At 43.3% G+C, this 24,832-nt stretch overlaps 1 protein-coding gene across 4 annotated transcripts in view; it reads left to right on the top strand.

The window, feature by feature from the left end:
• Positions 1-24,832, top strand: part of ACACA (acetyl-CoA carboxylase alpha) — a 421,319-nt gene that overhangs the window by 251,797 nt on the left and 144,690 nt on the right. For all 4 annotated transcript variants that reach the window (XM_068269366.1, XM_068269368.1, XM_068269365.1 and 1 more), the window contains exons 42-44: positions 2,246-2,343; positions 5,807-5,927; positions 17,725-17,835. In XM_068269366.1, the coding sequence (XP_068125467.1) occupies positions 2,246-2,343; positions 5,807-5,927; positions 17,725-17,835 (330 nt within the window). The remainder of the gene's footprint in view (positions 1-2,245; positions 2,344-5,806; positions 5,928-17,724; positions 17,836-24,832) is intronic.

Here is a 24,832-nt window from a genome sequence, read left to right as displayed (position 1 = left end):
GTGTGCACTTAAAATCATGCCTAAATGTGTATAGCCTAAAGCAACACAGATCATCTCCCAATAAAAGTGCACAGATAGTGTAATATTGAACCTTTCTTCGCAGCTAGGGTAAATACAACTTTTATTTTCCAACAAACTATACAGCTGGAAATTAAAAGCAGCACATAATAATTTATTTGTGTAATATCTATAAGATAGGATCTTCAGTTTTGACTTTCCAAGCAAATTCCTGCTGATATGAATTGAGCCAGTTAGGCTGCCTTCACAATTATCCCTGACATTTCTGGCCATGTTTTTTCATGTTGTGTTTTGTGATTTTTCGCTTGCGTTTTCATGCATTCTTATTTTTCCATGCATACCAAAGCAGTCAATTTATGTGAAATTGTATGTAATTATCCTCATATTCGCATTAGAATTTTTACATTTGGAATGCCTAATTTCTATAGACTTGCATTGTATGCGATTCACATGTCTAGTGCAGAAAAAAAACATACTGGTAAGCGGTTTTTTTTTTTGCATAAAATTTGGATACAAAAATGTGCACTACAACTTGCTTTAGATATGCGTAGAACATGAATTTGCAAAAATGGAAATTGCTCACAAATTCTGTTGTGTGAAAGGGACTTTAAACTGAATAACTATAGTTAGTTTACCAACTTCCAGTTTTCTTACCCAGCAGCTACAGTGATACTTTGGCTCAGTTTCAGGTCAATGGGACATCAAATTGAAGCTCTTTCTAATAACTGCATTATGTGTAATTTAAACAATTTTATTAAATGGTTAGCTGCAAGTAAATACTGTATATTCCTGCGTATAAGACTACTTTTTAACCCTTGAAAATCTTTTGAAAAGTCAGGGGTCGTCTTATACGCCAGGTGTCATTGATGCCGGGTGATACGCCCTATCCTGTTACCGCCTCTCAGATCTCACTGTTGAGGACTGTAGTGAAGCAGCACAGGCGCACATGTGTGAGATCTGAGAGGCGGAGAAGGAAGTAAATAGGATACAAGGGTGGGCCAGACGGGTGAAAGAGGTATGTTTTATGGGCACAGCGTGATCTATTCTTCCATACCGCTCTGATAAACCGGGAGACAGGGAGAGCTTAGGGAAAGGAAGAGTTGACCAATCCAACCAGTAAATCGCCTATATACTGTTATGTACTGGGTACCACATACAGTACGGCACCAGTATCTGTTCATACATAGCACCAGTATATGATGTTTTTTTATTTTAATTTGGTGTGCGTTGGAAGTGGGGTAGTCTTATACGGCGAGTATATCCCAAACTCTATATTTTAACTGGAAAAGTTGGACGGTCGTCTTAGGCCTCGGTGATTCCAATTCAGATTCCGCATTTTAATCAGTTTTTACATCCGATTCAGATTCCGATTTGCAGTGTGCAGGGAGCAAACTGCAAATCGGAATCTGAATCAGATGTAAAAACTGATTAAAAAGCGGAATCTGAATCGGAATCACTTGCAGTGTGCAAGAGGCCTTATAAGCCCAGTCGTCTTATACGCCGGAATATACGGTAATTGTACAACTTTTAACACATTTTTTACCATCTTCAGAGAAACTGCTTTGACTTTGCAGAAATGTCCCAGCATGCACTACAGTCATGAGTCAGAGTAGTAGTTATGCTATGGCATTACGAACGGAGAAAAAGAAAATATTGAATCTGATTTTTTTTCATAATAGAGGTTGTGTGACAATACTTAGTTGCATGCTGACTTTCATTTATTACAGCTGCTGCAGGCTTCTGTCAGTAGTGTGGCAGTTACACAAAGCATTTGGAACCACCCCCTGTGCATATTTCCTGACTCTTTTGTGCCACTCTTTAATTTTCCATTCATAACACCAAGTACAGTGTTGTCAGTTCTTACAGGATGCTGCAGGAATTGTTGTCGCTAATGTAGTATAAAGTTTACTTTATGTTGTGTAGCATGATCTGATCTGCTTAATGCATGTAAGCAATGAGGACTGCCTGCTGGTATAAGAGATGTACTCATCCAACCTCTTCCTGATAGTTGGTACTGCAGCATCCATGCATGAATGCAGGGTGGTTCCTGCAGCTTTGTGCAAACGTTCATGCTGTGGAACCATTTTCTTTGGATCTGTCCCATTGTCGCTGCACTAAAATAAACTTATAATTTTTCAGTGTTGCTTTTTAAAGCTTATCATTTCCATATATGCAGATATAGGATTGCAGGAGTTAAACATATCACTAAAATATACGTTTGTTTTAGGGGTATAAATACTTGTATTTAACACCTCAAGATTACAAGAAGGTTAGTGCCTTGAACTCAGTGCACTGTGAACACATAGAGGATGAAGGCGAATCCAGGTAAATCTATTACTGTATCTTTGTACTTACATGTACTAATTTGTTTTTTATATAACATTTCTTATAATAACATCTCTTCCTTTGATGAACCAGCACATAGTTGACCAGATAATGAGGTCTGAAGCTTAGTGCAAAAAACATTGTTCAGTACTAATTTCAATGACTGCCTTTATTTGGTTTACTTTTTCTCCTTAAAGAAAACCTGAACTGAAAATTAAAAGTCAAAATAAGCATACACAAGTCATACTTACCTTCCACGTAGTCTACTCCTCAGTGTCTTTCTCCTGTCCCGCGTCCTATTTGTTCACTGTGATCAAGGGAATTTTCCGTCTTCCATTTTTAATATAGCCATTACCCATAACAGCTTTCTGGTCAGCATACAGTTACACTGTAACATCGCCCATTTGAGCCATTGGGAAACATGGACATTTCCTCTCAGCTATAACTGACAGCAACTGATATTTTACTGACAGCAACTGATATATTTCAGATCTGACAAAATATTGTCAGAACTGGAAGGGATTATTGTCAGAAGAAAATGGTGAGCTTCTGAAAGGAACTGATGGCAAGGTAACTATGTAATGTTCATTTGAAGTTACCTCATGTGTTTATTTTAAATATTTTTACTCAGTACAGGTTCTCTTTAAGGGGCCCATACACCTAACGATTTTCCCGCCGATATACAGCAGATTCTATCACTGTGATCGAATCTGCTGTGAAATCGTTGCCCAAGCGCTGACAGAACGATCAATTTCTGTCCGAAATCAATCATTCCCATCGAGCCGTCCATGTGGAAGATTTTGCTCGGTCGCCGGCGGGTCAGCAGTGCGTCGATAGCGGCGTTCGAATGCCCGACGACCGACGCTAGCGGAAATACTTTACCTTCTTCGCCGGCGCGAGTCCCCTGGTCTCCACTGTCTTCTTCTCCTCTGGGCTCTGGGTTCCGGCTGGCTTCACTTCCTGTCCCGGCAGGAAGTTTAAACAGTAGAGCGCCCTCTACTGTTTAAACTTCCCCCGCCAGGAAGTTCAGTGAAGCTTGAGCTGAGCACGGAGAAGAAGACAGCGGAGACCGGGGGACTCGCGCCGGCCGGATCAGGCAATGTATGTGGGTTGTTTTTGCATCTGGCTCAAACTGACAATGTTGGTTAGGCAGCATTACAGTCTTGTATAGTTAAAGCACTGGGACTGCTCTTTATAATATTAATTGTTTCTTTGCATCTATGATTTTTTTTCAAAGCACTGTATATAATTATAATATAATTTCTCTAACCATTCAAGTGTACCGTTTGGAAAGGAGAGACCCCAGACTCCTCCTCCTGGGGAAACACAATTCGCAATGTAGATTAAAAGCCCCCACCCAGCCCACCTGCCTTCAGTATCCTTGTGTTTCCAGCCAACCAGAATAATTTACTCCACTGTGGGAGAGGTCAGGGGGTCAATTCCATTCAATACCATTCTATTCATTATGTTCTCCTGGGCCCCTCTGTGCTGTTTCTGCCACTCCCTGCTGCAATCCTGGCTTGTAATTGCCAGTTTTAGGCAGTGTTTACAAGCAAGACATGGCTTCTAAACAGCTTGTGATAGGCTGAGAGGAACTTAGTCTGTGACTCACACAGAGCCTGCAGGGGGAGTGGAGAGGGTGTGTATAGCTTCTATCCTATCACAAGCAGAGCAGCATATCACTGCCTGAGTGCCTGAACCCGACAAAGCCGTCAAAGGAAAGAAGATTAGATCATATAACAGAGATAATACAGCCACTGTGCAACTAGGAAAGTCTGCTGTAAGACAGACCACATTAGAGCATGTATAGAAACTTATAGGATAGAAGAAATAAGGCTGAAAATGTTGTTACAGAGTCTCTTTAAGGCAATAGAACGGTCGAGACAGATAAAGACGAAAGTAGCACCACAATGGGATCTTCCCTTAGTTTTGCACATGCTCATGCAGGTCCCATTTGAACCATTGGAAAAATTGGATATCTCAAAGCTAACTCTCAAAGCTCTATTTTTAACTGCAATTACTTCAGCCAAAAGGGTTAGCAATTTACAGGCTTTTTCCATAAAAGAACCTTTCCTTATCTTTGCAGACAACATTGTTTTGACTCCGGATCCAAACTATGTTAAAGTGGACTTACAAGCTATTTAGTTTAATATAATGTGTTGTGGGTAAGCAATAAATTCCAAGCAGAATTTCTTTAAATAAAAAGCAGTGCTTATGTTATTAATCCATAGGTTTTCACATGGGGCTTCTGATTCTTAATGCAATGGAAATCATTTTGGCTTTGGAGCTGTGCATTTCAGGAAGTGCAGTCCATGCAGAGATCTGGTACATGGCAGCCAGACAAGGGAAGGCTCACAACATTTGAGTAGAACCTGCATACCAGTATGCATGCCACTGTGCACACTCCTGATCTGGGGCTTGTGCATCAAGAATGGACAGAATTAGGAAGTGTGTGGGAGGACAACTCCTACTTCTTCCTAAAAGGGTATCGCTAAATATGTACTAGACAAGAGGTTTACATCTTGCAACCAATGGATGCCAGTGATCCTGCACTTCTAATAAAATGGAGACAGTGTTGAAGATTTCTGTAGAGGAGGTGGTACTACAATCTCAAAGCAGAGCTCTTCATTTTGTACAGAATATACTACTTTGCTAAGGTATTTATTTCACCTTCTAAATTAGGAGTGCTACACTGCTAGAGAATTTAGAGTAACTGGGGGAGTTGGCTGTACCATTGCACTGGCTCACTTGTGATCACAATGCCCATTGCAGAAATTCAGACATATTTTCCAAACATCTTATGTTTTCATTTACAAACCATTTTGTAAGAAAAACACATAAAACCTGTGAGAGAGACCAATGAGGCACAAGGAATGCTGTGGTTGGTCTCCAAATAAGGACTGTTGCGCCGATGGCTGCACGCATTTTTAAATTAACTAGTAAAATGATCATAATCTATATTTCTAATAGCTTCCTGTATTCTTTTTTCACTGACAGGCTTTATTGCAAGAATGACACTATCAGTGCAACACTGAGTTTAACTACAATAAGAGGGTTACCAGAAATATACCTTGACGGGCCAGTACCCTGCCTCCTATTTACAAATATTTTCTATACATCAGGGGATAATCTTTAATGTCTATATATACAAATGCATATCACCAGATAATCATCTACGTGGCTGCACCTACTCAGTTGTATTGATCAAAGTTCTTACTGTTTAAAATATAAAATATTGGGGTATGTTTTCTATGTAAATGCACGTTACATGTGACTTTTGGTAAGACTTACTTTTCTTTGTCATGTATATACACTAATAAAATTAAAAAAACAAATAAACAAAAAAACCTACAATAAGAGGACAGGATACTAACTCAGCATTGTGTGTGAGCTGTAGATTATTTTTTTTAATTCCTCATTTAATGTGCCAGGGTTATATTTTGCTTTCTGTTTTCTCCTCCAGGTACAAAATAACCGATATAATTGGTAAAGAAGAAGGACTTGGTGTGGAGAACCTTCGAGGATCAGGCATGATTGCTGGAGAATCCTCATTGGCATATGAAGAGGTCATCACCATAAATCTGGTAATTACACTAAAATTTATATATGTTATAATACATTATTAAACAAGATAAAGGCAGCCCTTTCCCATTGCTATTTCTGTATTCTCTATGAAATCTCTGATGCCTTTACTCAGTCAGGGTCGCATATACATGGATAAATTCACACATTTTGACAGATGTATCTTAATGCTTGGTGATCAGACCGGTGTTAACATGTGCACACCAGCATACATTCAGCCCCATAGTGTATGCAGTCTTAATACACATTTATTGAAGGTCAGAGCTGAAGAGTGTGTTAGCTCTCACAGACTGGGCATTCCAGAATACACTTCAGTGTCAAATCTAGTAGTGTATGCAATACAGTCTGTGAGTGCTATTATTGTTGATGGAGGCATGTGAATTTACTTAATTTCTGATCAGAGTCTCCATGCCATGCAACAAAATGTAAAGGTAAAAAAAACTAAGACAGAAGGTGGGATGGGTGTTTTACTGTTTGGTATGCATGTAGGGGGCAAGCTGCAAGGGTTACGCCCCGGTTCATTGGTTGATCATTAGAAGATAAAAAGCTGTGTGCAGGCCTCATTTTCCCTGTTGTTTCTCCATCACATTATTGCAATATATGGCCTATGACCTTAGAAAGATGGTGCTTGTATAGGGAACATTTGTTTTCCATGCATGAGCAAACTCTGGATGGCAGCAGAGGAAACAGAAGCATCAAAAAGATGTGCTAAATGGAGGTTCTTGGCTTGATATTTCACATGAGCAGTGATATATGGACTTAGAGATTTGAACACCATTTTTAAAGCCTAATGCCACAAAAATCCGATCATAAATACAAAAGATTACTATTTTCCGCATTTTTGACCTATAACTTCTAGATGCAGGTAGTGAGTAGTATCCTATTTGTTTTAAGTATAGGTTAAGTATAGGTTTGCTTAAAGGTTACTGAAATTACCTTTCTGTTGCCAGTCTGCAGTCAGCAATTCGTTCTGTGGACATGCTGCATAATAAAAATTATGCTTCTTTGCAACCACAGCAACACATCTGCTTTGTGGGCATAAATACCCCATTTTTTTTTTATTTCCTGGCAAAATGATGATATCACAATGATGGGTTGTTATCTGCCCATTAACACTATAGGATCAGATAAATTAAGTCAACCCCTAGCAGTATGGTCAGTTATTGACCCATAAGTATAATGCCATAATACAATCAGGAAAACTCAAAGTAATTTTCTTTTCCTGACTAAATACCATTACATCATATGGCACGATTAGCTTTTGGTTTGTCTAGTTACACAGGATGGACTGTCCAACGGTGGCTGTATTTATTTATACACACTTGGCTCCATGAGCTTGAGGGGGTAGTCACAACCCATCTATGGGATGCCATAGGATATTTATAGGAAAATAAAACTACTATGGCGGTGGTTCTCAAACCTGCTTTCAGGCTCAAATCCACTAGCAGCCTTTTCTAAACGCTAAGGATTTAAAATAAGCTCTTGATAATGCAAAGCTATGGGGGATTTGTATAAAATCACATCGCTCAAGTGGGATCACACCCATAGCATTGCATTTGCAAGAGATTTTCAAATCACAAAGCGCTCAGAAAAGCGCTCCTAGTGGGTTCCTGGCCTTCATGACTAGCAATCATCTAACCATCTGCTATACCTGTAATGTTCCTACCATGGTGTAAGACTTGCTTTGAGGAGACTCAATTGTCTAACCAGTATGTTTTTGGAATGTGGGAGCAAATTTGAGTGTCCAGAGGAAACGCAGGGAGGACATGCAAACTCCATGCTGACAGGCTGAGGTTCAAATCCAGCACACCGCAAGATCAGAGTGCTACTCATAATTGTGCCACGTGGCTCTCATATTGATATGCTCTTGCAAATGAGCTGAAACGGGCTTTAAATAAATAAAAAGACAATTATTTACACAATTGTCCATGTAAATCCACTGAGGGGGCAATGAGGAGACCAAATATATCACTTCCAGTGTATAAGAAGGTTTCAAGTTAAATGGTGCAAGAGGAAACTTGTAAAACTAAACGAAGAGTGAATCCTAATGGATAGGAACTGTTTGACTGCAATTCTCAAAAACTATCATTACAGATGTATTACTAAGTTCATGTGAGGTTTGTGTATGCATCTGTATAACTTTTTGTTATATGTTGTAACCACTAGCAGGATAAGGATCACATATTTTGAATACATTTACTAGCATCTTTATCTGAATTTATCTTAATTGTTAGTCAAGTGTTGATCGGATACCTCATTATCCTATTCGAGTTTGGTCGAATTTGGATAGTAAACTATCCGAATTCACTCGAAGTTCGATATTCGAGTTAATCGAATATCCGATTCGACCTTGGATATCCGACGTCACTATCCAAGTCTGTATTCAAGTAAAATATTCGAGTTGGCCTTAAATAGCTTTTAAAACTTGTATTGGAGGTCAATGATGCATGAAACCACCTTTTTTATGAAGAAAACATCAAGTGATTATGTGGTGATGTAGTAGTTATAAAAAAGGTATCAAAAATAGTAAATTAACTTCATGAAAAGTGTTTGCATGAGAAGGTGTGTCCAAAATGGTTGTTGGAAGTCTTCATTTACGTCGTCTTCATCTTCTTCTTCTTCTATATCTTCTTCTTTTTCTTCTTCTTTTATATCTTCTTCTACTCGAATCTTCTTCATCTTCTACTTCTTGTATCTTCTTCAATTATCTTTTTCTTCTTCTATATCTTCTTTTTCTTCCTCTTCTTCTATATCTTCTTCTTCTATATCTTCTTCTTCTTCTTCTATATCTTCTTCTTCTTCTATATCTTCTTCTTCTTCTATATCTTCTTCTTCTTCTATATCTTCTTCTTCTTCTATATCTTCTTCTTCTTCTATATCTTCTTCTTCTTCTTCTTCTTCTTCTTCTATATCTTCTTCTTCTTCTTCTATATCTTCTTCTTCTTCTTCTATATCTTCTTCTTCTTCTTCTTCTATATCTTCTTCTTCTTCTTCTTCTATATCTTCTTCTTCTTCTTCTTCTATATCTTCTTCTTCTTCATCTTCTATATCTTCTTCTTCTTCTTCTATATCGTCTTCATCTTCTTCTTCTATATCTTCTTCATCTTCTTCTTCTATATCTTCTTCATCTTCTTCCTCTTCTTCTCTATCATTATATTATGTGTCTTGGTTTTCCTTTCTTTTGTAATATTTTTTTTACTTCATTTGTGGAAATATTTTATTTCAATAACAACACCATAGTTATATTTGTGTTGATGGCATAATAGGTAGTGGCACATTGCAAGCCACAGCGCCTTTTTCTGTGTACCCTGGCGGTGGTAAAACACAGACATCAGCAGGAGGAGGAAGTAGTTGCAAGTTGTAGTGTGGTAAATTTAATAGCTGGTAGGAGAGTGGGTGGCAACAGAAAAAATAGTTCTTCTTCTGTTCTCCCTGGCAGTGGTAGCCGCACACAGACAGCAGAAGCTCAATGCAGCTACAGGAGGAGGAGTAGTGTGTGTCAGGCAGTGTAATGTGACTGACATAATAGGCCCTGGTTCCGAGCGGTGGTACCAGGGCCATAAATAAACAGCATGAGGTTCTAGACAGCGGTCGTGAAGCCCACATTGTGTCCAATGCACAATTGGGACAGCACAGTTTTCAACCCGGACACCTCTAAAATAATTACAATTTTTTTTTTTCAAATTGATGCAGCTATTTTTGAGCGTAATAGCTGGTGGCGCATGGGCAGCAGCACCTTGTAATGTGTTCCCTGGCAGTGGAGACACAGACAGCAGGAGGAAATACAACAGCAGGCAGCGTGAGGAAGATGAGTGTGTGGCAGACTGGCAGCAGGCAGCAGGAGGGCAGGCAGCGAGACATAATAGGCCCTGGTTCCTAGCGGTGGTTCCAGGGCCGTAAATAAACAGCATGAGGTTCCAGACAGCGGTCGTGAAGCCCACATTGTGTCCAATACACAATTGGGACAGCACAGTTTTCAACCCGGACACCTCTAAAATAATTTAAAAAAAATTTTCAAAATAAATAATGCAAGGCAGGCAGCTATTTTTGAGCGTAATAGCTGGTGGCGCATGGGCAGCAGCACCTTGTAATGTGTTCCCTGGCAGTGGAGACACAGACAGCAGGAAGAAATACAGCAGCAGCAGGTGTAATGTGTGTGCGCCACTTCATGTCCCCCTCTCGCCGACAACAGGGGCCAGGAATTCGCCTTCCACCTAAGCCTGGTTCATTTTGAGAAACGTCAGTCTGTCCACAGACTTGTGAGACAGACGAGATCGCTTCTCAGTGACGACTCCACTGGCTGCACTGAAGCAACGCTCTGACAGTACGCTGGAAGGGGGGCAGGAGAGCACTTCCAGGGCGTACTGCGCAAGCTCGCTCCAGATTGGCAGGTGCTTGACCCAATACTCCATGAGGTCAACAGGGGCCACGCTGTCAAGCCCGCTGAAGGACCCCATGTAGTCAGCCACCATGCGGGTCAAGCGCTGCTTGTGACTGGAGAAGGATGCTGCTGCAGGCACCTCCTCTCTAGTCCTTGGCAGCTCTACACTCATGTAGAGCTCGTTGGTCAGAGACAGCAGGTCTGTGGTGCGCGTGCGCTTGCTGCTGGTGGATGCAGGCACCTGCTGCTGCCTCTGTGCTGGCTGGACAGTGGGGGTGGATGTCTGAGGGAAGGCTTCCTCCAAGCGCTCAACAAGGGACAGCTGCAAATCCCTCATTTGTTGCGCACGGTCTCCCCCTGCAGGCAGGAACTGGCTGAGCTTCCCCTTCAGACGTGGGTCCAGCATCATGTAGATCCAGATGTCCTCCCTCTGCTTCATCTGGATGACCCTTGGGTCCTTGCGCAGGCACCTCAGCATGTGCGCTGCCGTTGGGAAGAGTCTGGCCACGTCTGCTGGCACATCATCGGCAGCTCCAGAGCCGACAGTGCTGTCCTCCTCTTCCTCTGCCTCCTCCAGCTCATCCTCTCTCCACCCCCGCACCAGTCCAGCTGCACTCTTCTGCTCTTTCTCATCAGCAGCAAGGTCAGGGACCTCCACCAACTCCAAGCCTTCCTCCTCAGAGGTGACCTGTGAAGCTGCCTGCAGCTCCTGCTGGTCCAAGGCTGCCGCTCCCTCTTCCAGCAGTGCATACAGGGCCCTGTCCAGCACACACACCAAGGGGACCCACTCGCACACCATTGCATGGTCCCTGCTTACCATGTTGGTGGCCTGCAGGAAGGGAGCCAGGACTGAGCACACCTGCTGCATGTGCCCCCAGTCCTCCGTGGAGATGATGGACGGGAGGTTGGTGGTGGCACACCCAGTTGCAGTGATGGAGGCAACTGTTGCTCGTGCAAGGTACTGGCTGACAGCCTGCCTACCAGACGCTCCAACATCGCCAGGGTGGAGTTCCAGCGAGTTGGAACATCGATCATGAGCCGGTGCTGTGGCAGGTGCAGCTCCTTCTGCACCTCTTCCAGGCTCGCTACGGCTGCAGGCGAGTGCCGGAAATGACGCACAACCTTCCTTGCCGCCTCAAGGAGTCGGTCCATCCCCTGGTAGGTCCGCAGGAACTTTTGGACTACCAGGTTCATGACGTGCGCCAGGCAGGGGATGTGGGTCAGGTCTCCCCTGCTGATTGCAGAAACCAGGTTTGCCCCATTGTCAGACACCACCTCTCCGACTCTGAGGCCTCTGGGGGTCAGCCAATTCCTCTCCTGCTCTCGGAGTTTGGCCAGGACATGGTTCGCCGTCAGTTTGGTCTTACCCAGGCTGACCAATTCCAGCAGCGCTTGGCAGTGGCGGGGCTTCACGCTGCTGCTGAGGCGGGGGGTTTGGGCTGGTGTGCCGGAGGATGGAAGCGGATCATAGGAGCCTGCTGCAATTCCACTGACCCTGCATGGTGGCAACACCCACTGCGTTGTTGCTGCTCTGACAGTGCCCGATGCTGCTCCCCCCTCCTCGCCCCCTTCCACCAAGCTGATCCAATGCGCGGTGAAGGACAGATAGCGGCCTGTCCCAAACCGGCTGCTCCACGAGTCCATGGTGACGTGGACCCGTTGACCCACCGCGTGCTCCAGCCCTCTCCCGACATTGGCCATCACAGAGCGGTGAAGTGCAGGGATGGCCGTGCGTGCAAAATAATGTCGGCTGGGGATTGGCCAATCGGGGGCTGCACACATCAGGAGCGCACGCATGTCGCTCCCCTCCTGCACAAGGGAATAAGGCAGGAGTTGGGAGCACATGGCCCGTGCCAGCAAGCCGTTCAGCTGACGCACGTGACGGCTGCTGGGAGGCAGAACCCTGACCACCCCCTGAAAGGTGTCGCTGAGCAGGGTCTGGCGACGCCTTTTGCTGGCACGGGTATCAGTGGAGGGAGCAGAGGAGGCCACTGAGGACTGGCTGCCAGAACAGGCCTCAGCGTCGGCAGCAGGAGTTGCAGAGGGAGGAGGAGCAGTGCGTTTCTGACGCACTCCTGCTGGTGCTGCTGGAGGAGGTGGAGGAGGGCGGGTGGCTGTTGCCGACGGCTTCGCAGTGGTGGCGGGTCTGCACTGCCAGCTTCCTTCAACTTCATGAACTCCTCATGCTCATGAAAGTGTTTCCCTGCAAGATGGTTGACCAGAGAGGTGGTGCCGTACGCAGAGGGCTCCTTCCCTCTGCTGAGCTGCTGGCGGCACTGGTTGCAGGTGGCATACTTGCACTCCACATATGGCAGGGTGAAATAATTCCAAATTGGGGAGGTGAAGTTGCCCCTTCGGCTGGATGATGCTGCTGCCGCTGGTCTTCCTATGGTGGTTGGGGGGGGGGGGGTTTCTTGGTGCGGCTGGTGGCACTGGCAGAACTCTCCGCCTCCGGATCAGCACCCTGTGTGGCCTGCATACCATGCCCACTTCTGATCCTGCCTATGCCTGCGATGCTGATCCTTCTAGCAAGGCCCACAGATGCATCCTCCTCCTCAGAGCTGATGACATCCTCAGGATCTGCCACCCAGTCTCTGTCCTTCACCCTGTCATCATCATCATCCTCCCCCTCCGCAAACATGTCCTGCTGGGAAGATGACCCCACAAACTCCCCTTCTGCATGCATGGGCTGAGGGACAGTCACCACTGTCTGACTGTCCAAAGCATCATCCCCCAAAGTGCCCATCAGCATTTCTTCCTCCTCCAATTCTGCCGCAACAGCACTCCATAGCCTCGCTGTGCTTGGGGATAAGAAGAAGGTGCTACTGAGTGACAGGGTGCTGGTGTTGCCCGCTGGGGCTGGAGTACTGCACTCCTCCCCAGGCAGTGCTGGGCGGCTGCTGCTGCTCTTGCGAACAGTAGTGGTGGCGGGGGTGGAGGACTCGGTTCCAGAGCTAATGGTGGCCTGCTCATCCACCATCAGTTCCACCACAGAGTCTGCATCCTTCTCCTCAATAGGACAGCTACGACCTGGCGGTGGGAGGAACATCTGCGCCACACGCTGCTGCTGTGTCTCTGCAGCGTGACTCCCAGCTGTTGGGCAGCCAAGGCGTCCACGGCCATTGGCTAATGGCGGAATAGCCACTGGTGCAGACGCAGAACTGCGCTTGGTGGTGGTGGCGGCGGCGCGGCTGCCACGCCCACGACCTCCTCTCTTGCCGATGCCCTTGCTGCCCCTACCCAAACCGCGGCTGCCAGTGCCAGACATCGCATATTTTTAATATTATACAAATGAAAAAATAAAAGTTATGTATAGGCGGGTGGGACAAGTGGGGTACTTTAATGGGGTGGGACTGGTGGTGGTGGTGGGTGTGTGAGGTGACGGACAGGTGTACTCTACAGCAGAGATCGGTGTAGCGCTAACGAGAGAGTGCGCAGTGCGCACACAAAGACCCTAGCTGACGCTGACTGACGGTGTCCCTATACACAGACTACAGTACAGTACAAGTCAGCGAATACACAATAGAAGTAATATAAACAATAGGACGGGTGTAGCACTAACGAGAGGGTGCGGACAGCGCAGACGTGCACTGCGCACACAAAGACCCTAGGTAATGCGGTGACGGACGGTCCCTATACACAGACTAGAGTACACTACAGTACTAACTAAACAATAAAAGAATCTAGCTAAATAATAGAACAGGTGTGACTAGATTACAGAGAGCAGATACAGGACAGGTATAGCAGTAAAGCTGGGCCTTGCTAACTACAAAATAGTACAATAATCTATCTAACACAGTAGTACAGTAGAGTAGGACAGGTGAGAGCACAGGTAACTAGAGACTAGAGCACAGAGCAGGGCAGGCTGCCTTGCCTAGGCACAGGGCCTAGCTGCTGGCTGCAGCTGCAGCAGTGACAGTCTCCCTCCCTAGTCCCTAATCACACAAACTAAACTGCCTAAAATACAATCTATCTACAATACAAAGCAATACAGTTGAATATCAAGTGTTGGAATGTAAAAACGCTAGGTTTAGAACACAATAAATGCACTTGCACACAGACAAAAAGCACTGGAGCAGTCTCTCAGTACAGTTAGTCAGTAAGTCGCAAGCAGGACGAGTGAGGCAACATGGCGCCCGCTATTTATAGAGGGGGGCTTGGCCAGGCTCCCCCTCTGTGATTGGCTGCAGTCAGAGGGCTGGGAGCCCTCTGATTCGCTTGTGAGGACTCGAGGTGACGTCTGACGTGACGCTATCCGAGCTGGTGACGCTATCCGAGCTCAGATAGCTAGGATATCTTTGGATAGCTGCTTGCTAAATACACTATATTAACGTGACTTTCAGCTACAGTTATGAGAGAAAATTTGTGATCTCTTAATCGTGTTTTTATCCCTATTTTACTGTTCCCTAAATGTGTTCTGATTATCATCTAATAGTGGCCACACAGGGCCTAATCCTGCCCCTAAGGCACCATAATGGTTGGGGCATTAAGGGCTTCTCAGGGAAGCGGTGACGAGGTCTTTCCATCATTGGGAGTGTTCATTTTTACTTCATCACACAGATATTTCTAGCGTTGTATTCAAGCTTTGCCCACTCTTATCTTTTTATAGGTTTTTGCAATAGAGAAATGCATAATGCTTGTTAGATGGATAATCATATGATAGACATGTCTAATTGAATCTACTTGTGTGGAACTATACAAAGCTACCACTTACAGCAGCACAGAGGATAATTGGCTAGCTCTCTCGCTTTACTGCTGGGTTGTGTTCTGGCTGGTAATCATTCTGAAATTATTTTGTATGTTCCTCCCTTTTTTGTGTGGGTTTCCTCCGGTTGTTTGTTTCCTCCAACACAAAAGCAAACTGGTAGATTAATCATTTCCAAGAAGAAAAATATTTCTAGAGTGTGGTAGGAACTGAATATTGCGAGCCTATTAGTCAGAGACTTTGGTGTATATTCACTGAATCCCCGTTAAACTTCACATATGCAGACAGGGCACATTAGGTTTACTACCAGGATTCACACAAATTAAATAAGCCGTCACATAATTTACGTACCTCAAGTTTGTGTGTGTGTATATATATATCAGAATCAGAATCATTTATTTCGCAAAGCATGAGGGGTCATGCCCGGAATTTTTGGCACAATACAAATAGCTCAGGAAGAGTACATAGAAAGAGACACAACAATTATCAGATTAACATTACATTGGAAACACATCACATTCCCAGTGTGTCACTGAGATGTCTAATAGTTAGTCTTGTGGGCTGGTCGGCCGTAGCGCCGCCGGCCCTTGCCGCTTGTTGGAGCTTGCTTTGATGGTAGAATGTGGAGGGAGTTTAGGAGGCTGACTGCCGAGGGGAAGAACGAGTTCCTGCGTCTCGTGGTTTTAGTGGATATGGCTCGTAGCCTCCGTCCCAAGGACAGAATGCTGAAGTAGCGGTGGCCTGGGTGTGAGGGATCATTTGCAATCCTCAATGCCCTGGTTTTTAGTCTTTTGTTGTGCAGTAGGGCAAGTGAGGGAAGGGGGTACCCAATGACCCTCTCAGCTGACCTGGTGACCCTCTGTAGTTTGTCCGTGTCGTTGATATATACACTGACCTAAAGGATTATTAGGAACACCTGTTCAGTTTCTCTTTTAATGCAATTATCTAATCAACCAATCACATGGCAGTTGCAATGCATTTAGGGGCGTGGTCCTGGTCAAGACAATCTCCTGAACGCCAAACTGAATATAAGAAAGGTGATTAAAAGCAATTTTAAACATGGCATGGTTGTTGGTGCCAGATGGGCGGGCTGAGTATTTCACAATCTGCTCAGTTACTGGGATTTTCTCTCACAACCATTTCTAGGGTTTACAACGAATGGGGTGAAAAGGGAAAAACATCCAGTATGCGGCAGTCCTATAGGTGAAAATGCCTTGTTGATGCTAGCGGTCAGAGGAGAATGGGCTGACTGATTCAAGCTGATAGAAGAGCAACGTTGACTGAAATAACCACTTGTTACAACCGAGGTATGCAGCAAAGCATTTGTGAAGTCACAACACGCACAACCGTGAGGCGGATGGACTACAACAGCAGAAGAACCCACCGAGTACCACTAATCTCCACTGCAAATAGGAAAAAGAGGCTACAATTTGCACAAGCTCACCAAAATTGAACAGTTGAAGACTGGAAAAATTTTGCCTGGTCTGATGAGTCTTGATAGTCAGAATTTTGGCGTAAACAGAATGAGAACATGGATCCATCATGCCTTGTTACCACTGTGTAGACTGGTGGTGGTGTAATGGTGTGGGGGGTGTTTTCTTGGCACACTTTAGGCCCCTTAGTGCCAATTGGGCATTGTTTAAATGCCACGGGCTACCTGAGCATTGTTTCTGACCGTCTCCATCCCTTCATGACCACCATGTACCTATCCAGCAGGATAATGCACCATGTCACATGAGAATGAGTTCACTTTACTAAAATGGCCCCCACAGTCACCAGATCTCAACCCAATAGAGCATCTTTGGGATGTGATGGAATGGGAGCTTTGTGCCCTGGATGTGCATCCCACAAATCTCCATCAACTGCAAGATGCTATCCTATCAATAAGGGCCAACATTTCTAAAGAATGCACCCTGTTGAATCAATGCCACGTAGAATTGAGACAGTTCTGAAGGCGAAAGGGAGTCAAACACTGTAGTACTATGGTGTTCCTTTCAGTGTGTGTATGTATCTATGTATGTATGTATGTATGTATATGTGTGTGTGTGTGAGCAGTGTGCATGTATATATGTATATATGTGTGTGTGTGTGTGTGTGTGTGTGTGTGTGTGTGTGTATATATATATATATATACTGGTGCCGGATACATGTGCTTACACAAACCTCCCCCCCAACAAAAACTTACTGAGCCTCCAACGACTTCTAGCAGCGTTATTCCAACTCCTAGCAGGCTCCTATCGGCTTTCCGACTTCCCCGTGCACGCAAGCTGCCGTGTCACCTGACCTGCATCGGGTCGGGTGACAAACAGACTTACGTGCGAGGACGCCAGGATCCCGCTAGGTGCCGCAGGAAGGCTGCTTGAAGTTGGTGGAGGTAAGTATTTTAAAAGCCTCAAAACCCACTGTAAACAAAGTCCCCGTTATCCCTCAGGCATGCCGGTTAATTGAGATTTCCGGTTACCTGAGTTCCGGATAACGGGGACTTTGCCGTGATTGGAAATATAACATCAGTTACCATACACAAATTGCACAGCAGGTTACGTAACTTCCCAGTAAACTTAACGTGTTTGCCTGCACACGTAAGGTTTAACAGGGTTTGGGAAATATACCCCTTTGTTCTTGCAAATTAAATTCTAAGAAATAACCAGTTTTGTTAGTGTAATTGTCATTTAAACATTTTTTTGTTTTGTTTTCCTTCTGTTTGCAATTGTAGGTAACTTGCCGAGCAATTGGAATTGGAGCTTATTTGGTGAGGCTTGGTCAAAGGACAATTCAGGTTGAAAACTCCCATATTATTTTGACGGGAGCTGGAGCGCTGAACAAGGTAAGAACCATGATTTCATTGATATTCTTTTGTGCTATCTAAAATGCAGAATGTTGAAATGTGATGTTACTATTATTATTGATTTATGCACCACCATCATCTTTCATGGCGCTGTACAAAGTAAGAAAAGAACATGGGTACATAGTACAGGCATTGGTATATATCTCAGAGGCGATAGACAACATAAATGTCACAAAGACGTATTCAATGTGTCTAACAAAACACACTGCAGTTACAAGGAACAAGAGGGAGAGAATGCTACCTTATTATCCTGTGTTGGCCATGAAATGGATGAAACTTGGTGTTTGGAAAGCTTGATTTCCAGTACAGCTGACCCTTAAAAGGATCCTAAATTGAATTGTGCTCTAGTATAAATTGCAACACTTCATCTGTTCTATAGTGACTTTTTTGTTCTGTAAAGGTAGGTGTTTGATTGCATTTATACTTGCAAACTTATCATATGACTTGCTTTTGATGTGGAGTTGTCCTATCTTTATTACGTACTTGGAAAACAGCAGACATCACATATCTACAAACTTGAAGGCAAACCAGCACAGGGAACTTCAAGCAGATACAGATTTTTTATTTATAAAGGAAATCTATACCAAATTTTGGCACATTACAAAAACAAATAAATAAAGAATAAAAAATTATGACACATTCCCCTTTAGGGGGCAGTCATTACACAGGCACAGCTATATAACTAAAAGACAGTTGTAACATGGTGTGGATGCAGTGCTGCAAACGCATATTACAACTGCAGACTATTGGGCTCGCAGTGGGTGGGAGGAGAGGGCGCTTGTTTGCATGGCATGGGCTTTAGGAAGTTTGTGCGGGGGGGGGGGCTTGCACTGCGGATTCTGTATAGATTTGGGAGGGGGGGGGGGTTACTGGTAGTCGCTATGCACATTGAATGGCAATAGCAATAGATATGAACTGTGTTGCTGGCTGTTGCTGCGCTGACTCCATTCAGTAACGCTGAGAGGGACAGCAGCGCACTGTGGACTAAAATACATGCGTCGGAAGATTGGAAGTGCGTTCTATGAACTGTCTGATGTCCTTGCACACTGTGCGTGTTTATTGTTATCTGAACAAAAACGGCTCAATTTGTCTTTGCCCTTATTGCACACATAGTTTTCTTACTTGCCTTTGTTCCCATATGCCATTTGTGTAAAAACACTGCGCTCTCTGTTTTATGGTAAAATTGGTGATTGTTACATCCACTATGTATTTGTATGGCATGTCCTATTCAGAGTCAACTGTTCATATGAGGGGGAAAAAAGCTATGCATCTCTTACAATACAAAAAAACTAAAAAACTAATTTAATAGAATTGAGAACATCCCTACTCGCGTGAAAACTGTTTTGGCGCTTTGCCTGAGCAAATTCTATTCAGCAGGTGCTTTGAAAATAAAAACACAGAAATACCTTGAGAATCTCCCATGAGGAGATGGAGTAGTTCAAAATCAGTCAGATTTTGGGAATTTTTGCTATATGCTGTAAGTTACAGTGGAGTGCTGTAAGTTAACATAGGAGAACATACATTTATAGTGCATTTTACCCTGGGACAAATGTGTGTGTGTGTGTGTGTGTGTGTGTGTGTGTGTGTGTGTGTGTGTGTGTGTGTGTGTGTGTGTGTGTATATATATATATATATATATATATATATATATATATATATTGCATTTAACTTTTTATAATTGTTTGCAGTAGTGGTCCTTTAACGAGTACATATTTATTTGCAACCTTTGTTTATATCTGTCATATTTCTGTACAGTTGCCATGTTACTAGAGGCTGTTGATTACAAAAAGTGCTGCTTGGAAAAACTACAGCAAACTGCTAAGGGCTCTTTCACATTATGCAACGCGTACACAAACCCGATTTCGTGCATGCATTATGTGACGCTGGGAAGTTGCGGTGTGACGCTGATTAGTGGCGGTGGTTCTAATTCACCTGACGGGAAAACGCCGGCGCCAGATTAAAAACTTCTTGGTGTGTCGCATTGCAACAAAACTCAGCGTTAGATGTGAAAGGTAAAATGAAAGTCTATGGATTTTCATTTTACTCTGGAAAAATTACGCCAGAAATCAGCTCTGGTGTAAAAGAACCCTAATTACTGTTGATAATCAACATAGGTGTCTGCAGAGGACTGCATACACACAGTACACGTGACTTCTGAGGACTGTGCTTGATTTCCAGTTCTAGTCAAGGACTGCTGTATATTAGAGAAGACTGATGAGCCCTCCCTCTTGCTCTTTAATATGAAACCTGCAGGGACTAATTATAAAACATGCAGGGAGTGTTGTGTTCCCTTCTGTCCTTTGCCTTCTAATGGCTCTTTCAACAGCAACTCATGTAATGCTTTTAACTCCTTATTTAATATTGGCATGAAGTGGTGTGTTGGCTGTTTCTGAAATGTCATGTTGGTACATGCTGATGCTCTTTTAGTATTGGCTTAGCACCCACCCCTTAATCACTGAACCCTTGTGGGGCAATGGAGTGCAAACATAGTCTTTTGTATTGGATGATGAATGGTTTTTAAACTTTCTCTCCTCTTTAAGGTGCCCTTTAGCAATCCAATCTTACAGAACAATTTTCCTTCGGATCCGATAATTGTGATTGGAAGGAAACAATAGGAAATCAAATTAAGCTCATAAGTAAAATAAAAAATAACAAATACAATCATTTCAGATAGAGTGATCCAGATCAATGATCCAATCGTTGTTGTCGATTGGCACCAACAACAGTATTCAATCTGATCCAATCGGTTGGAAGGTTGATTGATTTATACACCTTTAGACATATGGGTAGAATTGCTTTTATTTGGAGGCTACAACAAAGCTTCAGTGTTCTCTGAGGATTTCTCTGTTGAGTTTGATCATTCAGTGAAGCCCTCCTGTGTTAAACCGCACTGAGCATAAAGTCCTGGCAGAATATGCAGATTATGTTATAAAAAATGTGGTTTAGCTGTCATAAGTACATTTGGAAATATTCTTGCAAATGCCATACAATATTACTTTGAAATCCTATTGCAATGTTCTCCGCAGAATTTTTTTTCCAGCCGGGTGGGGAGGGACAGGGAATTACAGGGGCTGTCGCTTCCATGAGTGCAAAGCAGTTCCATAGGGGCAAACTGGGCTCCAGAGCTGGCTGATGTGCCTTCAAGTCTCCCCCCAATTGATAGTGCTCCCTCAGTACCCTTGCAGAGTATCAGTGGGCTTCTCTGACACATAATTGCTGGGTGCACATCCATTCTCACACACACACACACACACACACGCACACACACAGGCACACACACAGGCACACACACAGGCACGCACACAGGCACGCACACAGGCACACACACACAGGCACATACACACACACACACACACAGGCACATACACACACACAGGCACATACACACACACAGGCACACACACACACAGGCACACACACACACACACACACACACACACAGGCACACACACACACACTGGCACACACACACACACACACACACACACACACACACAGGCACACACACACACACACACACACACACAGGCACACACACACAGGCACACACATACACGCACGCACACACACACACACACACACACACACACACACACACACACACACACACACACACACACACACACACACACACACACACACACACACACACACACACTCAGGCACACTTGCAGCAGCTCTCCAGTCTGTGTGTCAGCAGCAGAGGGAGAGTGTTTGAGAAAGATCATCTTATGTACCAGTGAACAGCACTGCTCCACCCTAGTGCTTGCTGCCTGAATTAAATGATTCAGTTTTGCATGATGGGAATTTGGGCAGCAAACTCTAGGAGGCAGCAGTGCTGTTCACTGGTACAGGAGACATTCTTACACTGTCTCCCGATCTGCTGCTAACACGGGGGACCAGAGAGCTGCGAGTGTGATCCCACCCCTTAATTATTATTCACTACTCAGCTGCTGGCCCCGAGTCCTCCCCAGAATTAGCCGGACATAGCACCCGGCTAATAGGGATTGGGGAGAACACTGTAATGGAAATATGAGTGTTTCATAAGCCATAATAGATTCAGTTCTGTTTTATGAATTTAATTTATTCTTTATTATGTTTTATATGGGCAAAAGATTTTTTGGGGGATTTATCCACAATGCATGTCTTTTATATTGATCTGAATACCAAAATATTAGCTGGGTTTTGTTTAGTTTTTTTTCCCATTATTATTTGTATGTTGTGCCCTGTAAAACTTTCTTTGCATCCTTGAAGTAATCAGTTTACAAGTTTTCTTGTTCTGAATATATATGGGCACCAGAGAATCATATATCGTCTTTTGTATGTTGGTTGTAATTCCTGCTATCTGTATAAATTAATATTTATTGAGTATTTAAAGTACAACATATTTCTATCCATCCAGGGTTGATGTGCTATACATATTTATGTCCTTTATATTATATGATTTGTATCCAAAATGGAAATCGTGCTTCCTATATGATTTCTTGTGTTCTGAATTATGCAGCAATGGTTTTCTATACTATAAATTGGATATAGCCTAGCTCTGAGTATCAAAGGTATAACTACTTTTTTTCAATGGACCTAAGAGAAAAGGCTTATGATTGAGGTTAACGTAAACTGTACGGACCTTTTTGTAACATATCCATGTGCAGAGTAAAGGTATAGCTAATGGTACACACACAGCATTTTTTCATGCAATTTAGATCTTTCTCAATGACGGCAATTTAAAAATGTTTGCCTTGCAGCCTGGAAAAAACAATTATGATGGTTCAATCACAAGTGGTGGAAAAATTCCCATTCCATTGTGTTTGATAGTAGACCAAAATTAACATAGATTCAAATATTAAAGAAAAAAAACTTTTTAGACAACTCAATAAAATGGCTGATTGATTGAAAAAATGGCTCATATATGGTTACCATTACAGCTACATGTTATTTCAGCACAGTGTGACTATGCTATGTGTTGGAAGCACATTTTTTGATTTGGGCACCTCCATCTTGAAATGCTTGCAAACATACATTTAAGTTATAACAGCTGCGGAATTAAATTGAAAGAAAATTATTTAATGCCATTCAGTCACCAAATTAGCTTTCTAGTTTATATAGATTTTATGCTAAATGGAGTTCACCCTTTAATCACTTAATGAAAAAACATACATTATACATACAGCCCCCAGAGACTTCATCTTAGTTCCAGGGGTGTAAATATATGCATCTCGCTGCAATAACTGCTATACACACTCCCACACACGTTAATATCGCTGTCCGTTAGTACACAGATCCTATTTACCAATTTACTGTAAGTGTCTGTGATCAGTGACCACCACAATCAATGAGGTTCCGTGGTCATTGATAAACAGAAAGTAAAAACATACACACATTACTTCCTGTTAGCGTACTAACAGTACGCACAGGAAGATAAAGTGGGGGGACATCTAGTGGCCAAATAATAAAAATAGACCTGCACACATTAAATTAGACACTTAAACATAAAAACCCATTAAAATGAACCCCTTACCACCCTCACTCGCATACCTATGAAATAGCCGCCGGGAGATTTGGGTGCAGGATAAAGCCGATATATGGCTCCCGGCGGCTACCACAAGCGTAGTTCGGGGTTACCATTCTGAGATGCGGTTTTCCACTTTGAGTCTAGCTCGTGGTCTCCACTAAGGAGGTTAAACATTGTAATAACCTGGACAAATGAGCAAATAAAATGTGTGTCTTTTATTCAAAGTAGTATGTATTATTTTAAAATTATAATGGCCGAAAACTGCGAAATAATATTTTTTTTTTCCTTTTTTTCGTATTATTCCCGTTTAAATGCATGTAGAATAAAATAAATCTTAACAAAATGTATCACCCAAAGAAAGCCTAATTGGTAGCGGAAAAAAACAGGGTGTAGATAATTTTGTTGTGATAAAGTTATTGGTGAATGGGAGGAGCACTGAAAGGTGAAAATTGCTCTGGTCCATAAGGGGAAAAACCCCTCAGTGGTGAACTGGTTAAAGAAGAACCGAAGTGAAAATAACATGTTTTCATTATTAATTTATAGATTAATTAGTCAGTGTTTGCCCTTTGTAAAATCTTTCCACTTCTGATTTACATTCTGAATTTTAACACTGGTTATGAAATCTTTAGTCCTTCCAGGTGATCTGTATGGAATGTTCGTTACTGGGATGCACAGAGGGAGGGGAGATACTGCTTGCTTGGCAGTTGAAAAAGCCATTATTTCCTACAATGCAACAGGGTTCACAGATGGCAAACTGTCAGGACCATGGTCATGACATCACACTGTGGGAGGGGTTTCACCACAATATCAGTGATAGAGATCTCTCTCCCCCCCATGATCTATTTGAGAAAAAGGAAAAGATTTATCAGGGGAAAGTATCCGCTTCTGATTGGGATGAAGTTCAATCCTTGGTTAAAGTTCCTCTTTAAGCTGGAATGATCAATGATCTCATGTGTGGGAGAGCAGTGGTAAGGAGCTCTAGAGGTGAGGAATCAGTGGGGTATGCCAGAGTACAATGTTAATTCACGTCTCTTCCCTAAGATAGGCAGCACAGAAGGCGTACATTTAATAGGGGCACCTGGTAAAATGCACTCAAGCTAATGTTGATAGTAGCATATCTGTAATTTCACCAATAGCCTACAATCTTCAATAGTAGAATATTGGTAATTATACTGATATTGTTGTTACGCTAATCCTCCCCTATCTCCGCATAACACTGACTCCCCCCCACCTACTTCTAATACTAACTCCCCCCCCCCATATATACCTAATACTAACCCCCCCCCCCCCCCCCCAGGCCGACAATAAAAAAAAGACCACCACCCCCCCCCCCCCCCCCCCCCCCCCCCCATCCTCAAACACACACTTTGAGATACTTTTTTTGGTCCAAAATTTCAGCTTATTTGCAAGTATAAATGGTTATTCTCCTACCAGCTTATCCTAGTGTGTAGTGCAATACATTCT

The sequence above is a fragment of the Hyperolius riggenbachi genome, chromosome 2, assembly GCF_040937935.1.
Source record: "Hyperolius riggenbachi isolate aHypRig1 chromosome 2, aHypRig1.pri, whole genome shotgun sequence".
Classification (NCBI taxonomy): Eukaryota; Metazoa; Chordata; class Amphibia; order Anura; family Hyperoliidae; genus Hyperolius; species Hyperolius riggenbachi.
This window is presented reverse-complemented; position numbering and strand designations above follow the sequence as displayed.